This window comes from Plodia interpunctella, chromosome 12 (genome assembly GCF_027563975.2).
Source record: "Plodia interpunctella isolate USDA-ARS_2022_Savannah chromosome 12, ilPloInte3.2, whole genome shotgun sequence".
Taxonomy (NCBI): Eukaryota; Metazoa; Arthropoda; class Insecta; order Lepidoptera; family Pyralidae; genus Plodia; species Plodia interpunctella.
In genome coordinates, this window is record NC_071305.1 from 8483045 (window position 1) to 8501850 (window position 18806).

The window sequence follows — 18806 nt, forward strand, 5'->3', positions numbered from 1 at the left end:
GTCCTAAGCACTCACGATTTAAAAAAAAAACCAATATTAATAATTATTTTTAAACTATTACCACATTAATAATTACCAAACCGAACTATTGGACGTAAATAAGCTTTTACTAAAGTGTAATTTTTGATACAAGTTTTTTTAGATCTTATTGCATTCAACACGTCATGTTTCGGCCAAATCGATTGCAGATTGAGACATACATACTTGGCGCAAATGAAGCGAATGCAAAAAAGGCAAAAGAAACTCTCACTTAAATGAAACAAAATCATAATTATTAGAACACCTAAAATAAATATTCTAAAAATATGGTGCTACTTTACTATTTTAGATGCTCAGATATCAATTTTTTTTGTAAATCTATCCGGTGTCCATGGGCTGCAGTGTTTGCTTATCATTAGGCAACTCGCATGCTGATAAAAAATTTTCTCTTGTCCGTAAAAATCGGTCGAAGCAATGAAAATATGTCCATCTCAGGTTATAGTTCGAAAACTCCTTGTCTGTGGGTACCTCTCCCCAAACCAAGGCTTTCATACTGTGTCGTCCTGTCAAGAAATATTCTAATTACAATCTCTCGTCATCGTATTGTGATGTAACATAACAATATAAATAAATATCATTTTCGAAATGGGTGTAATGTTTCTTGGCATCTCGTCATCATCACTTCCATTAAAAGAAATAAGTACAGAAATTACACATCGGATATTTCACGTGTTTTTGCGTGTTTGTGACTAACGTGAAAAAGTATTATTTTTTTTTTATTAATCGTAGTCCCTTTTTGGCATAATTTATTTTGTCCTATTGGTTAATGTTATTACATAATTTACAATTGTAGTATCAGTGAACATTGTAATGTGAAACATACACATAGAATCGTCACACATTCCTTCATAACTTTGTAAAAAAAAACAGTGCATTTAGCGGTTCCACCCAACCACAACTTCTGCGATCCTCTTCTGAGACAACGCGATTTTTATTGCCTCCCTACATTTTGTCTCTACTCTCGATAGTTTTGCCCAATGGCGCATGAAGCAACATTTAAGAGTATCAATTTTCTAAATTTAATCAACTCTTAGTCAAAATACGCCCAGTTTCAAACAATGAGAGTATTCAAAGCGATTCATTCTAAAGATAGCCCATTGAAGCGCAATTTCTATTAAATTACAGAGCTGTTGAGGTGGTGACTAAATCTATTATATTTTTACTTAGTAGGTGGTACTGTTGACAGTACATCAAATTCGCCGTTATTACCGCTGGTCTAAGGTTCATAATGTAAGATAACTTGCATGCGGTTATATTATTATATATTTTTTTAAATTTATTTTTTTCATCAACTTTCCGAAAGTAAAATATAATTCCAGTTTTTTTTCTATTTGAATCAGTACAGTCGATTTGCTCAAATTCTTGTTGTTTTTATTTATTTAGTCATAACCGGCACTAGGGTGCCTATGATGTTACCCTGTCTTACTCATTAGCCGTCCTTTGACATTATTTTATTGATTAAGGTTCTAAATCATTTTAGTCTTTTGTAAATAGATATTTCAATATTATAAGGGTGGGTCACCGTCAACTTTAACGTGCGCAGAGAATCGTATAGTACGCCATTTTGTCTAAATGTCAGCGACACGCTGGTTAAAATCAACGTCAAATTTGACTGTGCAACTCACCCTTAGACTTTATATGCATATAATTCTGCCATCCATCGTAAACATTATTCCATTCTTATTCAAATTGTAGGGTATAATTTCTTGTTTTATATGACATAAAATTAGTTCAGTAGAAAGGATTGAACTAATGAAACAATAATAACACCGCTGACGAATTTATTTAATTACAAACAATAGTTAACAAACAACAAATAACAATTTGTAACATAAATTAAACCAGTCTGCCAGAGCTTAATAAATATTGGTTAAAATGGCAACGAAATACACATAACAAAGAGATTTATCTACATGGTGATTAAGTAGTTACTACAGTTTATAAGCAATCATTCACGTTACATTCTCAGACATAACTATTATTAACTCTATAATTATTTTCATACGCAAAATAAGTTTTGTTTAATAGATTTTATGTCAGTATTTTAGTAAAATCTACATTATCTATAGTCATATAACTTCCTTACTGGGGCACAAGCCATCATGTTGGATGGATAAAGAGGACCATGTCATGATCAGTCACGTGAGCCCAATGCCGATTGGCAGTTTAAATGGGACAGAATTAGTGAATGCGCTTCCTAATTAAGAATACGATCATTTTAGTTTGGTATATGACGAGCCACGACTTGGTGTGAACGCGTTTTTATAACTGGGATTTACATCTGAAGACGCATATTCAAGATTTTGGCCATCATTGCTTTCCTTTGGAGAGCTCTGGGATGCTTCAGAAGCCTGTTGGGAACCATACGACACACTATACTTACCTTGTGAATTTGAAGGGTAATAGTTGTAAAAACTTTGTACAGGATTAGGGTACAGAAGATTGTTGTACAACGAAGGATTGCCTTGAGGCACTAATACCATAGCTGGTGATTGGCCAAGTTGAGGTCCGCCAAAAGCAAACGGTTGATAATTGGGAGCTATATTGAAGTAACCATTAGGGATTCCGCCGAAAGGACTGTTCTGTTGCGAAATTTGACTAGCTGAAGAGATTAAAGAATTGGGATATTGGAGCACTGAAGACGGGTAGTTCGACGGTTGCTGCACGATTGCCAGCTGAATGTTCCCTTGGGAATTCTTCGATGGGATGATCTGGTATTTAGCTTGGTAACCAGAATTTGGAACAAAGTTTAAGGGAACAAATTGTGAAGGTGTTGTCGGTGGGATAAGGTTTATTTGGGGTTGTTGGGGGTAAGAGGAATCTGTGGGAGTGTCTGAGGTGTAGTACTGGTTGTTTTGGCTAGGATAGAAGGAGTTAGGCACTTGAGACTGATACGCTGATTGCGATTGATAACTCGGTGAGCTGCTTTGTCCTCCGCTTGGATTCGAGTAGATATTGTAAGTGTAGTCCGGCTTTTGAACTCCCGTTGGGATCGAATTGAGGCTGGTAGTCTTTACGGCTCCTCGTTTCTTCTGTTCTACATCTTCTTCGGCGCAGACTAGAGCAGCGAAAGCGATGATTATCTGAAACGACCACCTGATTATCGATCCATCACACTAACTCACAATAGGCGGGGAACCCAATCAATCAACTCGCTAATGCAATATTTGCATTACACCATTCTGGGAACGGTAAACCGACTTCGAGACGCAATTTATCTAAAATCACGTCGCTTCCTTGTTTCATTATCATTACATAAACTTACCAAGAATATTTTCGCCATGGTTATATCGATGTTACGGTCACAAGTAATTACATTATTCGTCGGAAAATCTATGTCCGAGAGGAAAAGTGCTCGATACAGTTGCGCGCGGAAAAGTGCGGGAATGTATCAAGTTCACGCATTTATATGAGCGAGTATAGACAACTTTCCTCTAGTCCAGATCGAGGGAATGACCGCTAGGTCTTTGTCCTGTATCCAGTTTGAGAGATCGAGTTCCTATCAACGGAAACTGAATGCGGTAGACGCGCTTCCTTCTCGAATTACTCTTAATCTCAAACATAAGTTGTCGTTTGCTAGTTTGTGTTTTATAGTTGTTTTAAGGCTGGGTCTAGTGCAAGCATGGTTTATATAGTAACCTCAAGATGGCTAAATATATTTTTTACATTTTTCATTTAACATGTGTCATATTTACAGTTAATTTAGTCCATAGTTTATGTAGATGTTATATATAAAATATAGAATAAATAAGTGGGCAATGTTTTCTTTATTTTATTTTTTATTAAGACCAAAAATGTTTGTTAGAAATATTCGACCATTTATTCGTTCTTCTTTTCAACTGTCAGTGCTTCAATTGCACGTTTATTTTTGTAGCTATATTAATAAATTCGTCAGATGTAAGGCTAATAGGTAATACGTTTACGGATAAAAACTTTAAATTACACATTATATAAGCCACTTTTTATTTGTATACGCTGGTCACACATGCTTTATAAACCGAATTTAAATAATGGGATAAAAAAATTCAGGACTAGCGGGAATCTAACCTGTTCTGTCGAGTCCTGAGTCATCTCATTATATAAATTGATGGCTGTAACTATTAGCAATGAAGAATTTAAATAAAGTACTAATAAAACCTATTAATTTTTTCCTATTAACTTTCGCAATCCAAGGATACAATGAACCACTGACCCAGTTGAAATCAATCGCTCTTTATTTCACAAGTGTAAGATGAGTGGCCACTCCTTATTAAAATCTGCTAAGTGCGAGTCGGACTCGCGCGAGAAGGGATCCGTCAATTTATTTATTTATAACTTCTTTATGCTTTATCTACCTAAACAATCGTCTTGAAATTTATCATATATATATAGTTAAGGAGAAGGACGTGAGAAGGCTTCTTAATTTCATTTAATACTTTTAAAAATAGAACAACCTTTTTTCACAAAGATGTCCCATCTTGTGTGACCTAATGATTGCATTAGCTTAGCTAAAATAAGAATTAATTGAATATAGAATACTAGGAATTTCAACCATATATATATAGTTAAGGAGAAGGACGTGAGAAGGCTTCTTAATTTCATTTTCAGTCGAAAATTTATGAAGGAGAAACCGTGAGTAAAATCACTCACAGTCAAACACACAAATCACAGTCACTTTTTCACGTCATATTCTAAATTAATAATGATATTTACCAAAGCTACAAACTACTAGCATTACGGAACAACCACTGCTGAGAAGAAATGCCGAAAGAAACTCATTCAAACAGTGTTGGTCCCTATTATGCCAGAATATTATACTAGCGGCCCGTCTCGGCTTCGCTCGAGTAAAACATAATAAATTATACACTTAAACCTTTCTCAGGATCCACATTACTTATTGGTGAAAATCACATGAATGCGTTTTTGATTGTATCGCGAACAGACAGCAGCGCCAGAGAACTTTGTTTTATAATATGTAATACATATAAATAAATCATCTTTGCAAAATGTTAACTATCCTATAGCTATTCATGATATACAGCCTGATGACAGACCTAGTAATATAGGGTTTCGTTTTGCCCTTTCAGTACGGAACCCTAAAAAGTGATCGTAATTAGGTATAAGGTGTTAATAGTGGTGTTGTAGTTTTATTCTCGTGTCTAACTTAAGTCAACATTCCATACATAAGACGCGAGTGATGGATCGTTATAACTATTGCTAGCATTGTTGATTACATTAAGAAGAATTTCGATTATCTAATTCTTATATGGAATGCCAAATGAAATGATAGTGCAGGTGCAATTTAGAGTGATTGGGTGTGGTCTTTTTTAATGTTCAAGGCCTTATAAAAGGTCTAATTTACTGAACGGTGCAATTATAACTTTCTGCAAAGAAAATAGCAATAAAAAAAAGTGAGAATAATTTCGATCTAGTTGTTGGTATTTTTGATAAAGGTCTCTAAAAAAAGACGAAGAATCTAGCCAATAAATAAATTGTCTGAACTCTCTCATCCTCGTGTCATTAAATTTTCATCAGATGTGACGCCTCGAAGTCCAGCGTTCGCGTAAAAAGGTAAACTTTAAATTTTGAACACTTAGCTGTAATTTTACGACCGGCTTGCATCAATCTTCTTTGGGAATGCTGCTGTTTATCAGTTATCAAGATTGCTTCTATATCCTATTCTAAATTGGCTCTATTCTATAAGGTGTGGTTCCAGCCTGAAAATAAATTGTCTTCACCAATACAATGTAAAATTTTAATGTATCATCTTTTTTATAATATTTAGTTTACGAAAACATCGACAAGTTAGAATATTTCCGGTTCTAAACAGATGTGAATACATAATACATTTTGCCGTAAGCATTTCTATTACAGCTATCATTAAAATCACCTTAGATCGAATCGACAATTCCATCAAAACATTAATGCTGAATCTTTCCGGTTACAAGCAGGTGTTTACAAAAACCTTGCCGTAAGCGGTTCCAATAGACCATTCATTTAAAAATACTTCACATCGTATCGACAGTTTCATCTACTTGAGATTAATTAATTTAGTTGCATAACCAGAGATCGTCAAGTCCAGACTGAAATCTTAGTAAATGTCTAGTTTTAGCCAATTTTTTTTATTAATCCTTAAGAAGAAAGAAATCTTGTCCCAACTTGCATAAAATCAGATGTAGGTACTTGTCAAGAAATACGAATATGTGAGTGAAACACAAAAAAAAAGCAAAAATACTTTTAAAAATAGAACAACCTTTTTTCACAAAGATGTCCCATCTTGTGTGACCTAATGATTGCATTAGCTTAGCTAAAATAAGAATTAATTGAATATAGAATACTAGGAATTTCAACCAAATTTCATTATGTCGAAAGTAAAAAGCTTTGGAAATAAATAACAAACCAAAGTTACGAGGGTACAAAAATACGACGAAAAACGGGAAAAGGTAGGTACCTAGTGCCCTTACGCTTAGCTTGGCTCGTCTTGGCGGGGGCACACCTGTGCCCCAATCATGAAAAATAAATTTACTGACAAGAATAGTATTCTTATACTAGATGTTTCCCGGGGCTTCGCTCCCGTGGGAATTTTGAGATAAAATATAGCATATAGCAATCTTGGATAATGTACCTTACAAATGGTGAAAGAATTTTTGAAATCAGTTCATACATACCTCTATATAATAATAATATTCTTATATAAAAACGTATGGACTTAAACTAAACCGTTTATTGAAGTCCAGTCAACTTGGCGCACCATACAAAAGAGCACCGACTATAGATCCGTCCATACAAACTGGCCGGTTAAGTACTTGTAAGTAATTTGTACTTGTTTATTAACTGTCTTGTGTATGATATACTTCCGCTTTTGGTTGCCATTAATAAATTGCTACTGACACTTGCAATGATAATTAAACAAAATTGAATGTAGATCATGTAGTCATTACGAAATCTATATCTATCTATCTTCTATCTATATCATGTTTGTTCGCGCAAAACGTAAAGACTACTGGATGGAATTTAATGCGATTTTCTCAGTTGTACAGAGGATGCTCTAACTTATAAATGCGAAAGTTTGTAAGGATTTTTGTGTGTATATTTGTTACTCTTTCGCACAAAATCTATTGGTATGGTAATGGAATATGGAATGGAATACACATAGGGTACTTTTTATCCCGTAATTCCCACGGGAGCAAAGCCCCGGTGAGCCAGTTTTAATAATAGTTGGGCGAGTCTACAATAAAAAAATATATTTATCAAAACTTTCGTCCGTAGTACAAAAAAATCATGTGAATATGTAAATCATTACGACATTACATAACGAAGGTATATTTACATTTATTACAGGGCATGTTCTCATAATATGAAAATAATCATGCAAAAAAAACTACATTTCACACTTTGGAAGCACTCTTGAATTTATTATTACGGCCGAAAATTTTATAGTAACCATAGTTATGTCGTGTATTGGAAGTTACTAGGTTTCGCTCGAAGCGAGTGACTTTCTTCAACTGAATTCGTCACATAACTTAGCTGCTATCACTTTGGCTTAAGATAACTAACAGATAATAGATTTCGTCTGAGAAGATCCGGCCAGAAATTCAGCTAATGCAGTGCTTGATACTTTCTTCTTTCTCTTTCTCTCTTATCCTTGCGTGTTCTCGATGACTCTGTAGATTGTTGCTTGCTAAACATGTTGATGTTTTGGGAATTCAGTTATTACATATCAGCTGTTAAGGCTTTATATCCCTGTGTCACATTGTAAACGGCAGAATATCAGTGAGAACCGCACGCCACTATGTACCTTGATAACGAGATATATTGTGATGGAGTCGTAATGTACTACAAAAATCTCAGTTGTATGACAATTAAATTAGAACAGAAATTTTACTTTGAACATTACCATGTATTTTGTTTGATTTGTCCAACAGATGGTTGGACCTCCGACGTTTAAATAAAACATTACATTCAATGAAGCCATTTATATTCTGCACTATACTCGTGGTGAGTACTAAAATAAGACCCACTCACTATAGACCACACATCATGATAAAATAATAATTAGGTATACTCGAAACAATATTTTATTTGCGTTTGCGACTTGACCACATAATTATTACGTGTTCAAAATCGCTAATAATATAACTCGGACTGGTAACTTATCCAGAATTAACGAAAAGGAGTTCGCCAATAGTACGAAGCTGGCATTCATACGCTTTTGCTCACAACTATACAATACTGGTTATTAATGTGAGCTTTGTATCAATGCATGGGACAACCAGCTATGTATATACCTAAGTCGATTTAAAACGATTCGGCGAATGAAGCGACACCTATATGACATGAATTGAATTTAAAAATGCAAGTCGATTTGTACTTTTATGCAGCGAAGCGCTCGACATTTGCGTCGCCTTTCACTGTCGATTAGTGCAGGGATTTACCTATAGGTGTCGCTAGTTAAACTTTGTGTTTTAGGCATGGATTTAGTACTCGGAGGAAGTACTCGGAGTACCTACTAACTCCATGGTTTTAGGCTCTCCCTCTCCGAGTTGCGCTCCGTTATTTTGACTTCCATCGACAAACAGCGCAGAAATTGTTTGAAGTTTCGACGTACGTCAACGCACGTGTCATAACGTATTAAAAATAACGGATCACAACGGAGCCGCAATCTGCTACGTCGACGTAACGGAGCACGACTAAACAATGTGCCATGGCATTGACCCTACATTGACAGTATGTAGTGATATGCAGTGAGTGGTAATCGAAAGTATTTTGTGAATAATTAAATTGCTCACATTCGCCTTCATTTGAAGTTGGCATGACTCGTATTCTATCGACGTGTCTCACTGCTGGGCAATGGGTATCCCATCCTTTTGCACAAATCTTTGTCGAGGGCGGCACATTACCACCCCCACAGAAAACCAGTAACATCAACCCGTCATCTCTTCGCTTGTAACTCTTGGCTCTGTAACCCGTATGGGATAAAATCCTGGCTACATAACGTATATATGTATATTGATTTTATTATTGTGGAGTTGTCATTAGCCAACTCCACACTGTCGTCGAACTTGGGCACATGATAAATATATGTATGTACATTGCCATATCAGTATGAATGTTTTTTATAGCAATGAAAAACCAGCAATGTATACCGAATACGTCAATGTTTGTCAAACTGTTCGACCACATGTGGAGACGGCTATAAGTTCGCTACTCCGACAAACTTTCTTATTGCAGTGGTTATGGTCACCCAAAGTAATATATTTTTTTTCATTTTATTATTAATAGCCAGCCGCATTTTACGTACAAGTTGATAATGAAGAGACACAGTGACCACGAAACTCTAATTTGCTGTAACAAAACATAACAAATCAATTTTGTATGATGATGTAAATATGCGATATATTATCGTATCGAACCCGAGACCTCCACTCACTCTCATCACTCCATTATCACGCCTGTTTCCCACAATTGTTCGGTGTGAGGGTCTACTGGAATAAAATGAGAGCATGATGGAATCTAATAACCACGGGAGTATATGAAATTGTCCTATTCAACCACGAAAATTACACATGCTAAAAAGTACTCTATACTATTCTAGTTACCTAGTTAGTGTATCTTACATGATCATAACTACATCAAAAACTTTCGTATTTATTAATAGGTTAGGTTCTAAGAATTCGGAAGCTGTGCAGATGATTCAATTTGTGCTCAATGCGCTCAAACCATGACCGTTGAAACACTGTTCACTGTTCGCACAGTGTTGAAGATATAATGAAATGGCTGATGTCACTTCATAATGAGGCAAAAAACGTGAGTAGCAAAAAATCATCTATACTATTATTATTATATAGGTATAATATTTTATATAGTTTAATCCTTACATATTACAAAGTACTCTGCCGCGTCTGTCTGTCTGCCGCGATAAACTCAAAAACTACTGCACGGATTTTCATGCGGATTTCACCAATAGATAGTGTGGTTCCAGTGGAAGGTTTAGGTGTTATATTTCTACCAGAGCGAAGCCGGGACGGGCCGCTAGTAGTTTATAATAGTAGGTTAGTAGTTTATATAGTAGTTCGGACATGGATTTCTTATATTCTACCACTACTAAAGAATCTAAACAAAATATTCACAAATGTAACCACAAACAACGCCACTGTTGCATACATTCTTGACACCCATTACATAAACTAATTACAATTACATTAGCACACGTGCTCTGGTCTATACATTGAGAAAGGCACGGTATAACATGTGTTTCTTTACGTGATTACTACTTTTTGGTAATGATGTTGTTTCCTATTAATTGTCAAGACTTTTTATTTCTGGTGTCATTTCTGAATGTAGAATTGTGCATACTATACGTTTTCGCCATAGAGATATGCATTCATTTTAAAATGACACTTCATTTTAACTTATAATGATCATGATAAAATGTAAACACCCAAAAAAAGCCAAAAAAGCCAAGGGTAAAAAAATATACTAAATCTTATTGGTAGATATCGTACAAGAGATTTATTTATTTATTTATTACGGAACAACAAACAAGTACAAAATAAATAGAATATAAAAATTGAGACTTAATCAAATAGTTTACATAATTTTGTAATCAACCACGTTATTCACGGATTGTTTACATACATCTTGTTTAAAAAGAGATAGAGAAGAAGAGATGTCGTAGAAGAGACTTTTGTGTGTCGTGGATATTTTTAGACAGAAGCCTGCAAAAAAATTCGGCCATACATAGCATTGCATGATCATAAAACCTACACACAATGGAATATTTTAGTTACCATTGCATAACTAATCTCAAATGTAACATGATCTAAAAATAACCTCAAAAAGCCATTCCTCTCACCCATCTCACACGTGACAGAGATGGTTTAGGCCCGGGCATTACCACCAACGCCCGGGCCTATACGCAACACTTCACGTCAGTTAACATGCTACTTGCAACCTGACGCGCGCAACCGTGTTTACAATTTCCATCACTTTCTTCCGAGTGAAACCACTACGCATCTAAAAATATACCTTATTTCCTGCGGATGTATCCACTCGGGAATCATAAACAACATAATATTATTATTATTATGGCTATTTTATATTGCATTTTGTCCAAGACACGTTAAATTTAAAACATAATGAACATCTTTTCATTTGTAAAATTACTGGCTGGGCTTTCGTATTGCAACCACCAATATTGACGACCGCGGTGGCGCAGTGGTAAGGTTCTTGCCACTGAACCGAGAGGTCCCGGGTTCGATCTCCGGTCGGGTCATGATGGAAAATGATCTTTTTCTGACTGGCCAGGGTCTTGGGCGTTTATCTATATATGTATTTGTTATAAAATATAGTATCGTTGAGTTAGTAACCCATAACACAAGTCTCGAGCTTAATTTGGGGCTAGCTCAATCTGTGTGATTTGTCCTAATATATTTATAAAATATTTATTTATTTAATATATCCAAAATGTTTCATAGATATTATCAATTCTAACTATTTACATATTCCATATTTTTCCGTTTAGTTATAAATATACTTAGTATTTCTTAGCGGATTTCTTGTTTTCCTATCCCCATCCCCATGACGGCCACTGTTTTGGAGTACTGGCTGTCCTTAATGGATCATTGTGGACCCTAATTGACTATTCGTTCTTTGCATCATTGATTTAAGAGGAAAGATGTCTAGTGGACACACGGGTTTCAGATGCAAATATAAACATAAACAACAAATAATATATGCACTTTCTTCCTTCACGCGCTGTGCATCTTGGAGAAATTGAAAATTTGAATAAAGCAATTGTTTTCAGAATTTCATCTCGTTATTAACAAACTCTGTTACGAGAACTATGAAGTATAATTTGGTAAAAATTAAACCATGCAAAGAAACTTATTTTACATTTATACCGATGAATCTGCGCCACGGGAGCTAAATAAGTTTCTTTGCATGGTAAAAATTAATATAACAATTATACTTCATAATTCATTGAAGTAAGTTCGAGACTCGAGTTATGGGATACTAACCTCAACGATACTATATTTTATAACACATATTTATATAGATAAACATCCAAGACCCAGGCCAGAATAAGATCATTTTCCATAATGACCCGACCGAGGATCGAACCCGGGACCTCTCGGTTCAGAGGCAAGCACTTTACCACTGCTCCACCGAGGTCGTCAAATTATCTAAAATAACACATAATTATATATAATATATTATAATATACTCCGATAAAAGTGCTTTGTGTGTTATTCAGGCTATGTTTTAGATTACATTTTGCGTGAAAGAGTAAAAAGATACAGGCATATATCCTCACAAACTTTCGCAATTATAACATTAGTAGGATGATAAATAAGGCAAACGTCACGGTAACAAGTTTATTGAAAACAGTCTTACAAATAAACATTATAATAAATAGCTAACAGACTACCTATTTACAGAAACTTACGGTGCATAACTGATTAGAGGTACATAGATTTCATAAAGTGGCAAGTGGCAAAGGCACAAGTAATCATTCATATCTAGCCCGTTATCTCAGCGATAAGAAAGGAAGCTTTTCCTACAATACTTCGCAATTAAAGCAAAGATACAAATCAAGACATACAAGAATCTTGCAGTTTTGGTAACTGGGACTTTATAATTTGATTCTGCAAATATCTACTACGATCACGGTCACCGAAACTATGCAATATTAAATATATAAACACTATGTGTCCGCGCTCCCAATTATCGGAAAAATACCAAATAAATAACACCGTAATCTTTAACTGGGACATGTCTACACTCGCACCACGATCACAGCCCCACATCACTACCTATATTTACAGGAAAATCTACATTTTAAGCCCTCTTTTTGTATAATAATTCGACATATTTACAAATTTATTTATTAAGCGCGCGGTTTTAGCTCCTCGCTGTATTTGATCGTATTATAAGAATTTTCACTATAAGATCCTTCGATGTCCTTGACATGAGGATAACGGTTTTGGCGTCCATAACTGTATTTTGGTCCAGAAGAGAAGGAACTGTAAGCTCCATGGCCACTAGGAGATTTATACGACGAGCTGCCTTCGCCGAAGCTAGAAGAATATTTCGACGGCACATAGTATTTTGGACTGGAGGAAGATGCAGAGTGTGCATTGTTAGAGTGGCTATATGACGAAGGTGAGTAGTAAGAGTTACCAGGAGAAGATGAGTGTCCACTTGAACCAAAGCTAGCGACGGACTCTAAGTTACCAAAGCCTTCGGATTTCGAAGGAGCAAACGACGCCAGATATTTTCCCGACGATCCCCCGAAGGCATTTCCGTGACCACCAAGGCTCGCTCCGTGGCCTCCAAGACTAGATCCGTGTCCACCTAGGCTTGATCCATGACTCAATGATGCAAGGGATAAACCACCGTGTCCTCCGCTGCTGTAACTACCAAATGATGGAGCTCCGTGAGAACCAGAAAAGCTTGACAATCCATGGCTAGCATCACCTTGAATAGACGATCCTATGTATGCAGATGGCTTGAAAGATCCCTTACTTGGCAACAAATTTTTGTAAGACCCACCGTACGAGTTACCGGAGCTACCTAACGATAGTCCGCCTAGAGAATGTCCGGAACCTCCCAGAGAATAAGAGGCGCCTACAGAATGTCTACCCAGGGAGAGTCCAGATCCGCCTAATGAATGTCCAGATCCACCCAGAGAGAGACCACCTCCTCCGAGAGACTGTACAGCTCCACCGAAGTTATGTCCAGATCCACCGAGAGAGATAGCACCCTCACCGAGGGAGTGTGCGGGAATCAAAGCACCGCCATAGTTATGACCCGAACTGGGAGCAGCGCCTAATGACAAAGCAGCCCCTAACCCTTCAAGTGATTGTCCAGAGCTAGGAGCATAATTCTGCAAAGACGCGGCATTATTTTGGGAGTCGGAAGGAGTGAAAAGGACTGGGCCAGTAGAGCCGTAAGACCCGAGGCCTTTGGTGCCAGCTGCGTAAGATGGTGGACTTGCTACTTGTGGTTGGTCTGGAAACGTATACTGTTGCAGTTTCGGGGCTCCAAATGTGTATTGAGGAAGAGATAATTCTTGTGCGCCATGTTCTTGAGGAGCAGCTTGCGCGTACCCGTAAGATTCACCACCTCCGGCTGATTGAAGGTTGAGAGCGCCAGAGTTGATGCTTTGAGAAATTTGATTCATGAGCTGAGAAAGGTCACCAGCAGCTAGCCCGTGGCTTGGTTGAAGAGTGATGGGAGGAAGCTTGATTGTAGCATGGCCGCTGGGTTGTAGGCCTTCAGATGCAAACTGGAGTGGCGCCGCGGAGTGGCCGCCAAAGCTGTAAGATGGCTTGGCACCTCCCACGCTGTAGCCAGCACCAACACTGATGGAATTGGCGCCATCATGCCCGATTGGGGATTGGTAACTGTGAGTTGGTATGCCCTGTGATGCATAGCCGACGGGAGCTTCTCTTTTGTCTTTTAGGTCTTCAACCTTGTTGACTTCTATAGCCCATGTTGAGCTTATACTCAGAATGGCAATGAATGCAACCTGGAAACAGACATTTATGCTATAATAATTTCAACTTAGAAACAAATTCATTTAACTTTGAGAATAATGTCAAGTATTTATATTTCATATATCGTCACTATATTAAAATTTATTTATACAAGTTATGTATAGATCCAGAAACAATAAAAATAATTAAGAAACTATATTTTTCAGATTTATTTTCGGTTAAAGTTCCGAAGACAACGTGTGTTACGACAGCTAATCAAAATTCCGTCCAATCTGCATCACGTCGCCGACAGTTACGTGGCGGACGAGTTTTCTGTATAAATACTTTTTTCACTTTCGTTGATGTAAATGAGATCGACGCCCAAACTGGTTGCACCGCAGTCACTGAACTGTAGCAATCTTAATACGCTCGACAAAATAAGTCCATTCATTCAAACAAGTGTGGTTGATCGATAAGAAAATGTAATGTTCTTTACGTGAAATGGTTTTGAGATTTCTGCGAAAACTTGCAATGTGAATCAGCCTTGTTCTATTAATTAGGCTGTTACGTCACTACTATCAATATAAAAATGATACATTTCAATCTTATGATTTTCCAAACAAGAATTCGGTAACTTTTGCAACAAAATCTACTAATTTTGAAACCAAACTAAGTACCTACTTATTTTGTACATATTTTTTTATTGTGTACCACAACAAAGGGTGAGTCTATGTGTGTTCAAAATTCCATATTGCTCCTGGATTTTATTATTCCGAACACCTTGTTTCACTATTTTCGTAACACGATGTTTTGTTCTTGTCGTTGCTTGATATGAAAACAGGCTAAAATCTTCGCCTTTCTTTGCTCTCAAAGACAAGTAGCGTATTAAAAATACCATCACAGATCAGTGGCTACTCCAGTAAACGCACCTGCATTGCTACTCGGATTAAAAGACCCACATTATAAATTTGATTTCACTTTTGCCACTTTTACTTTACACATGCCTTTCGTTACACTTGTGGTTGCAGTTAATACATACTCTTGAGATAATTACTTAGATGGCCTGAGTTATCGATGTCATTAAGTTATTTTACAATTTAAATATGCTCACATACTTTGAGATTGTAATCTGTAAACGTTTTCTACATTTGTAAACTGATTAAAGTTTTTTTTTATATATTACTGCTTACAATACTGCAAACAAGCATGCGGTTTATTATTTAACTATATATTTACCGTTAAGATACCGATAAAACTATTTTTGCTATCACATTTTCTTGAAATTTACATGGCATGTAAAGAATAATAGATTTTAAATTGTTTATACTGAATATCTAGATGTTATATATTTTTTTAATCTGAATGCTATTTCTGTCTAAAATTTTATGTAGTGAAATGGAATTAAATACTTTATTTAAATAATAAAAAAAACATAAGTTACTTTAATTGAATTTCGATAATTAAAATTATGATTAATATCTAACCAATATTGATAGCGCGATAATATGCTAGGAAAGATTTTTACATGAAACATTTTGAGAGATTTTGATGAAAATTCAAACATGTTGTGAAAATCGCTTAAATTTTCTTTTTATCCACAAAGTTTCGGAATTTGATCATACGAAAACACACAATTTTTGTTCAAATTTTAACGTTATCACATCAATATCCGCGTAAAACAAACAGACAGCAACTGCATCCTAGCCACTAAAAAACACGTCACATCACGTCACTTCACTACACTCACCGTAAATTTCATTTTGCCTTATTTGGATGCCGATACCGTCGAAACTAAACACACAATCGGCCGGTACAGCGGCCGAATTGGGAATGTGACGTTGCTGTGTTTTCACCGAATTTATAAGAGAGTGTGTTGTGTTCAACTCCTGGGAGGGTAGAAGACCCTTTCACCGGGAGGACTTGCGGTTGTAACAGATGCTACGGAAGTGGATGTTGCGTCAATGGTCAGTTTGGTGCATCGGAATTCGTGTCACTAGAACGATTTTGGCACTATCGGTGAATTGGATCATCTATCTATTTCTACAACCTTATATTTCATGTTATTATTATCGATCGCACACTGCAGTCACAAACAAAGTGAGAAAATTTAAACACCTTGACAGAACTGTGTAAAATGTTAATCTTAAATCACACTTTTCATATTAGCTTTGAGACAGTTCTGTCAAAGTGTTTAAATTTTATCACTTTGTCTATGACGGCATTAGTATTGCTGGATTTTCCTTTTTTGTTGATCTGTGGTCGACAGATTTAGATTGAAACGAAATTCTGGGGAACATAATTCGATTTATTTAGTTAATTTTTATTGCTGATAATTTGTTGAAGAATCCGATGGCGCTGTGATTCACGCTCAACCTGCGATATTAGCAGTTAATTACTTGATACTCTTTTTATCTCGAGCTCATTCATGTATCGGAAGACATGTTAAGTTGGACCCTATTGTTTTCCACCAACCTCATATGGTTATGGTGGGTCAAGGCCCAAATTCCTTATCCATACATTTGCCAGTTTAGTATCATTTAAATGGCTAATGATGATGACTTACCACTGTAAACTCTCGTTTAAATCAAAGATTTGTACAAGATATAAACAAAGTTGAGCTAATTCATCCCTGTGATAAAAAGGTTAAGCGGATATATTCGTACTCCGTGAGTTGGAGTATAACCTGGAATCATACATAGATAAATGTCTATACTCGTGATTGTAAAAGAAAGTGATTAAAAACAAAATACATTTAATCGGAGGAATGGGGAAATATGTTCTCGCTCCTCCTACCAACCGGAGACCAGGTCGGTGGAACGGGGAGGCACTCAGCACTCATCTATGGGAGATTCTCCTATGGAAATGAAATAGATTTTCATCATTCTACTAATTATATTTGGTTGCACACCTACACTAGTGCAATGTTAATGTATTGAATGGAAAAGTAAGTCAAGATATAAATTCAGATGGACACATTTAATTATATTAAAATGTTATAAATTGTTGATACTCTAAGATGCTCTTGAGAAAATAGATTTAATAATATATAAATAATATCTCATGTATTTAGGCTTGATTATATTCCAAAATTAAATAAAAGCCTTTCATTACTGGAGCGGTTGAGGTAACGTGAGTTTAGAGATGGACCAGACGTAAATTGGGCGTATACGTCCTTCTCTCTCTCTATAATATACGGTTATTGCCGGTCCCGTGCGAGACTGTGAGATCACGAAGCCCTGGTCAGTGTAAAAATTTAATTTTAACATTTTGAAGAATCGGCTGTGATTTTTACAACTGACCGCCTGCATGACGTGATGCCTCCTTGGAAATGCTATTGTTACCTGTCTACTGCCTAGGCTAGGTGCCCCTTAGTCACTTCCTACTACATCCTGTGATATATAGTGGTTGTAGAACGGAACTACTAAGCCACAGACGTAACGTACACGTTGGCATAAAATTAGACTATAATGATTTACGCCCAATCTTAATTTAATTTAGTTTACTTCCGGGTGCAAATGAGGCATAAACGTTTTTGTTGTTTTTTTGTCCGGCGTAAAAGCAATTCCGAATGCGACGGAAGTAGTCCATTGCGTCACTATCATATTGGTGCATCGATCGTTGATTGCTGCTCACATAAACGTGAGTTGCAAGAGCATAGATCGGAAGAAATAGGCTCAATTTTGAATCATACAAAAATATCTACATTTAGAAAATAGGAATTCAAATGTAAAAGTGATTTGAATAAACCAGTTTTCGCTAAATACATTAAATATATCACGCGTGTTAATATATTAACTAATTTTTTTAATAATTTTCATGTACATGTTTTTATAAAAACTTGAATGAAGAAATTAAAATATGAGCATTAATAACAAAATAAAACAAATACTTAAAATATATAATTGAAAAATTTCATAGTAAATCGTAATTGGTAGAATAATTTTCTTGCCGTTTATTTTACGCATCTTTCTTGGCATTCGGCAAAAGGAAAACCGAAGAATAAACCTCTATCCAATCGTGTGATTCGAGACTGGAACTCAATGAGAATGTTGTCACTGCGCCTTCAGTCAACCGTTTTAAGAACAGTTTGGATAACATCTCCAAACTTCAAGACGCGCACGCATCAGCTTAATGAGCTGCTAGTGTGTTATAAATAAAACAAAATAAATAAATTCGAAGTTGTATGGTAAATAGTAAACCAATCTGATAAGACGATTTTAAAACCATCCGATATTGACCGCCGGGTCAAATATTGGTGTCATTATATATTTTACTAGCTTAGGCCCGCGGCTTCGCCCGCATAATATT

General features: G+C 36.1%; 2 protein-coding genes across 2 annotated transcripts; both read right to left on the reverse strand.

Annotated features, from left to right (window-relative positions):
- Positions 1-1803: 1803 nt before the first annotated feature.
- On the reverse strand, positions 1804-3438 carry LOC128674178 (uncharacterized). Its single transcript, XM_053752568.1, has 2 exons — positions 3305-3438; positions 1804-3122 (listed from the first exon to the last, which is right to left on the reverse strand). The coding sequence occupies exons 1-2, from the start codon at positions 3320-3322 to the stop codon at positions 2253-2255; spliced, it is 888 nt and encodes a 295-aa protein (XP_053608543.1). The 5' UTR covers positions 3323-3438; the 3' UTR covers positions 1804-2252.
- Positions 3439-12381: 8943 nt separating this feature from the next.
- Positions 12382-16370, reverse strand: LOC128674323 (loricrin-like). Its single transcript, XM_053752817.1, has 2 exons — positions 16246-16370; positions 12382-14551 (listed from the first exon to the last, which is right to left on the reverse strand). Exons 1-2 carry the CDS (start codon positions 16255-16257, stop codon positions 12908-12910), a joined length of 1656 nt encoding a protein of 551 aa, XP_053608792.1. The 5' UTR covers positions 16258-16370; the 3' UTR covers positions 12382-12907.
- Between the last annotated feature and the right edge of the window lie 2436 nt (positions 16371-18806).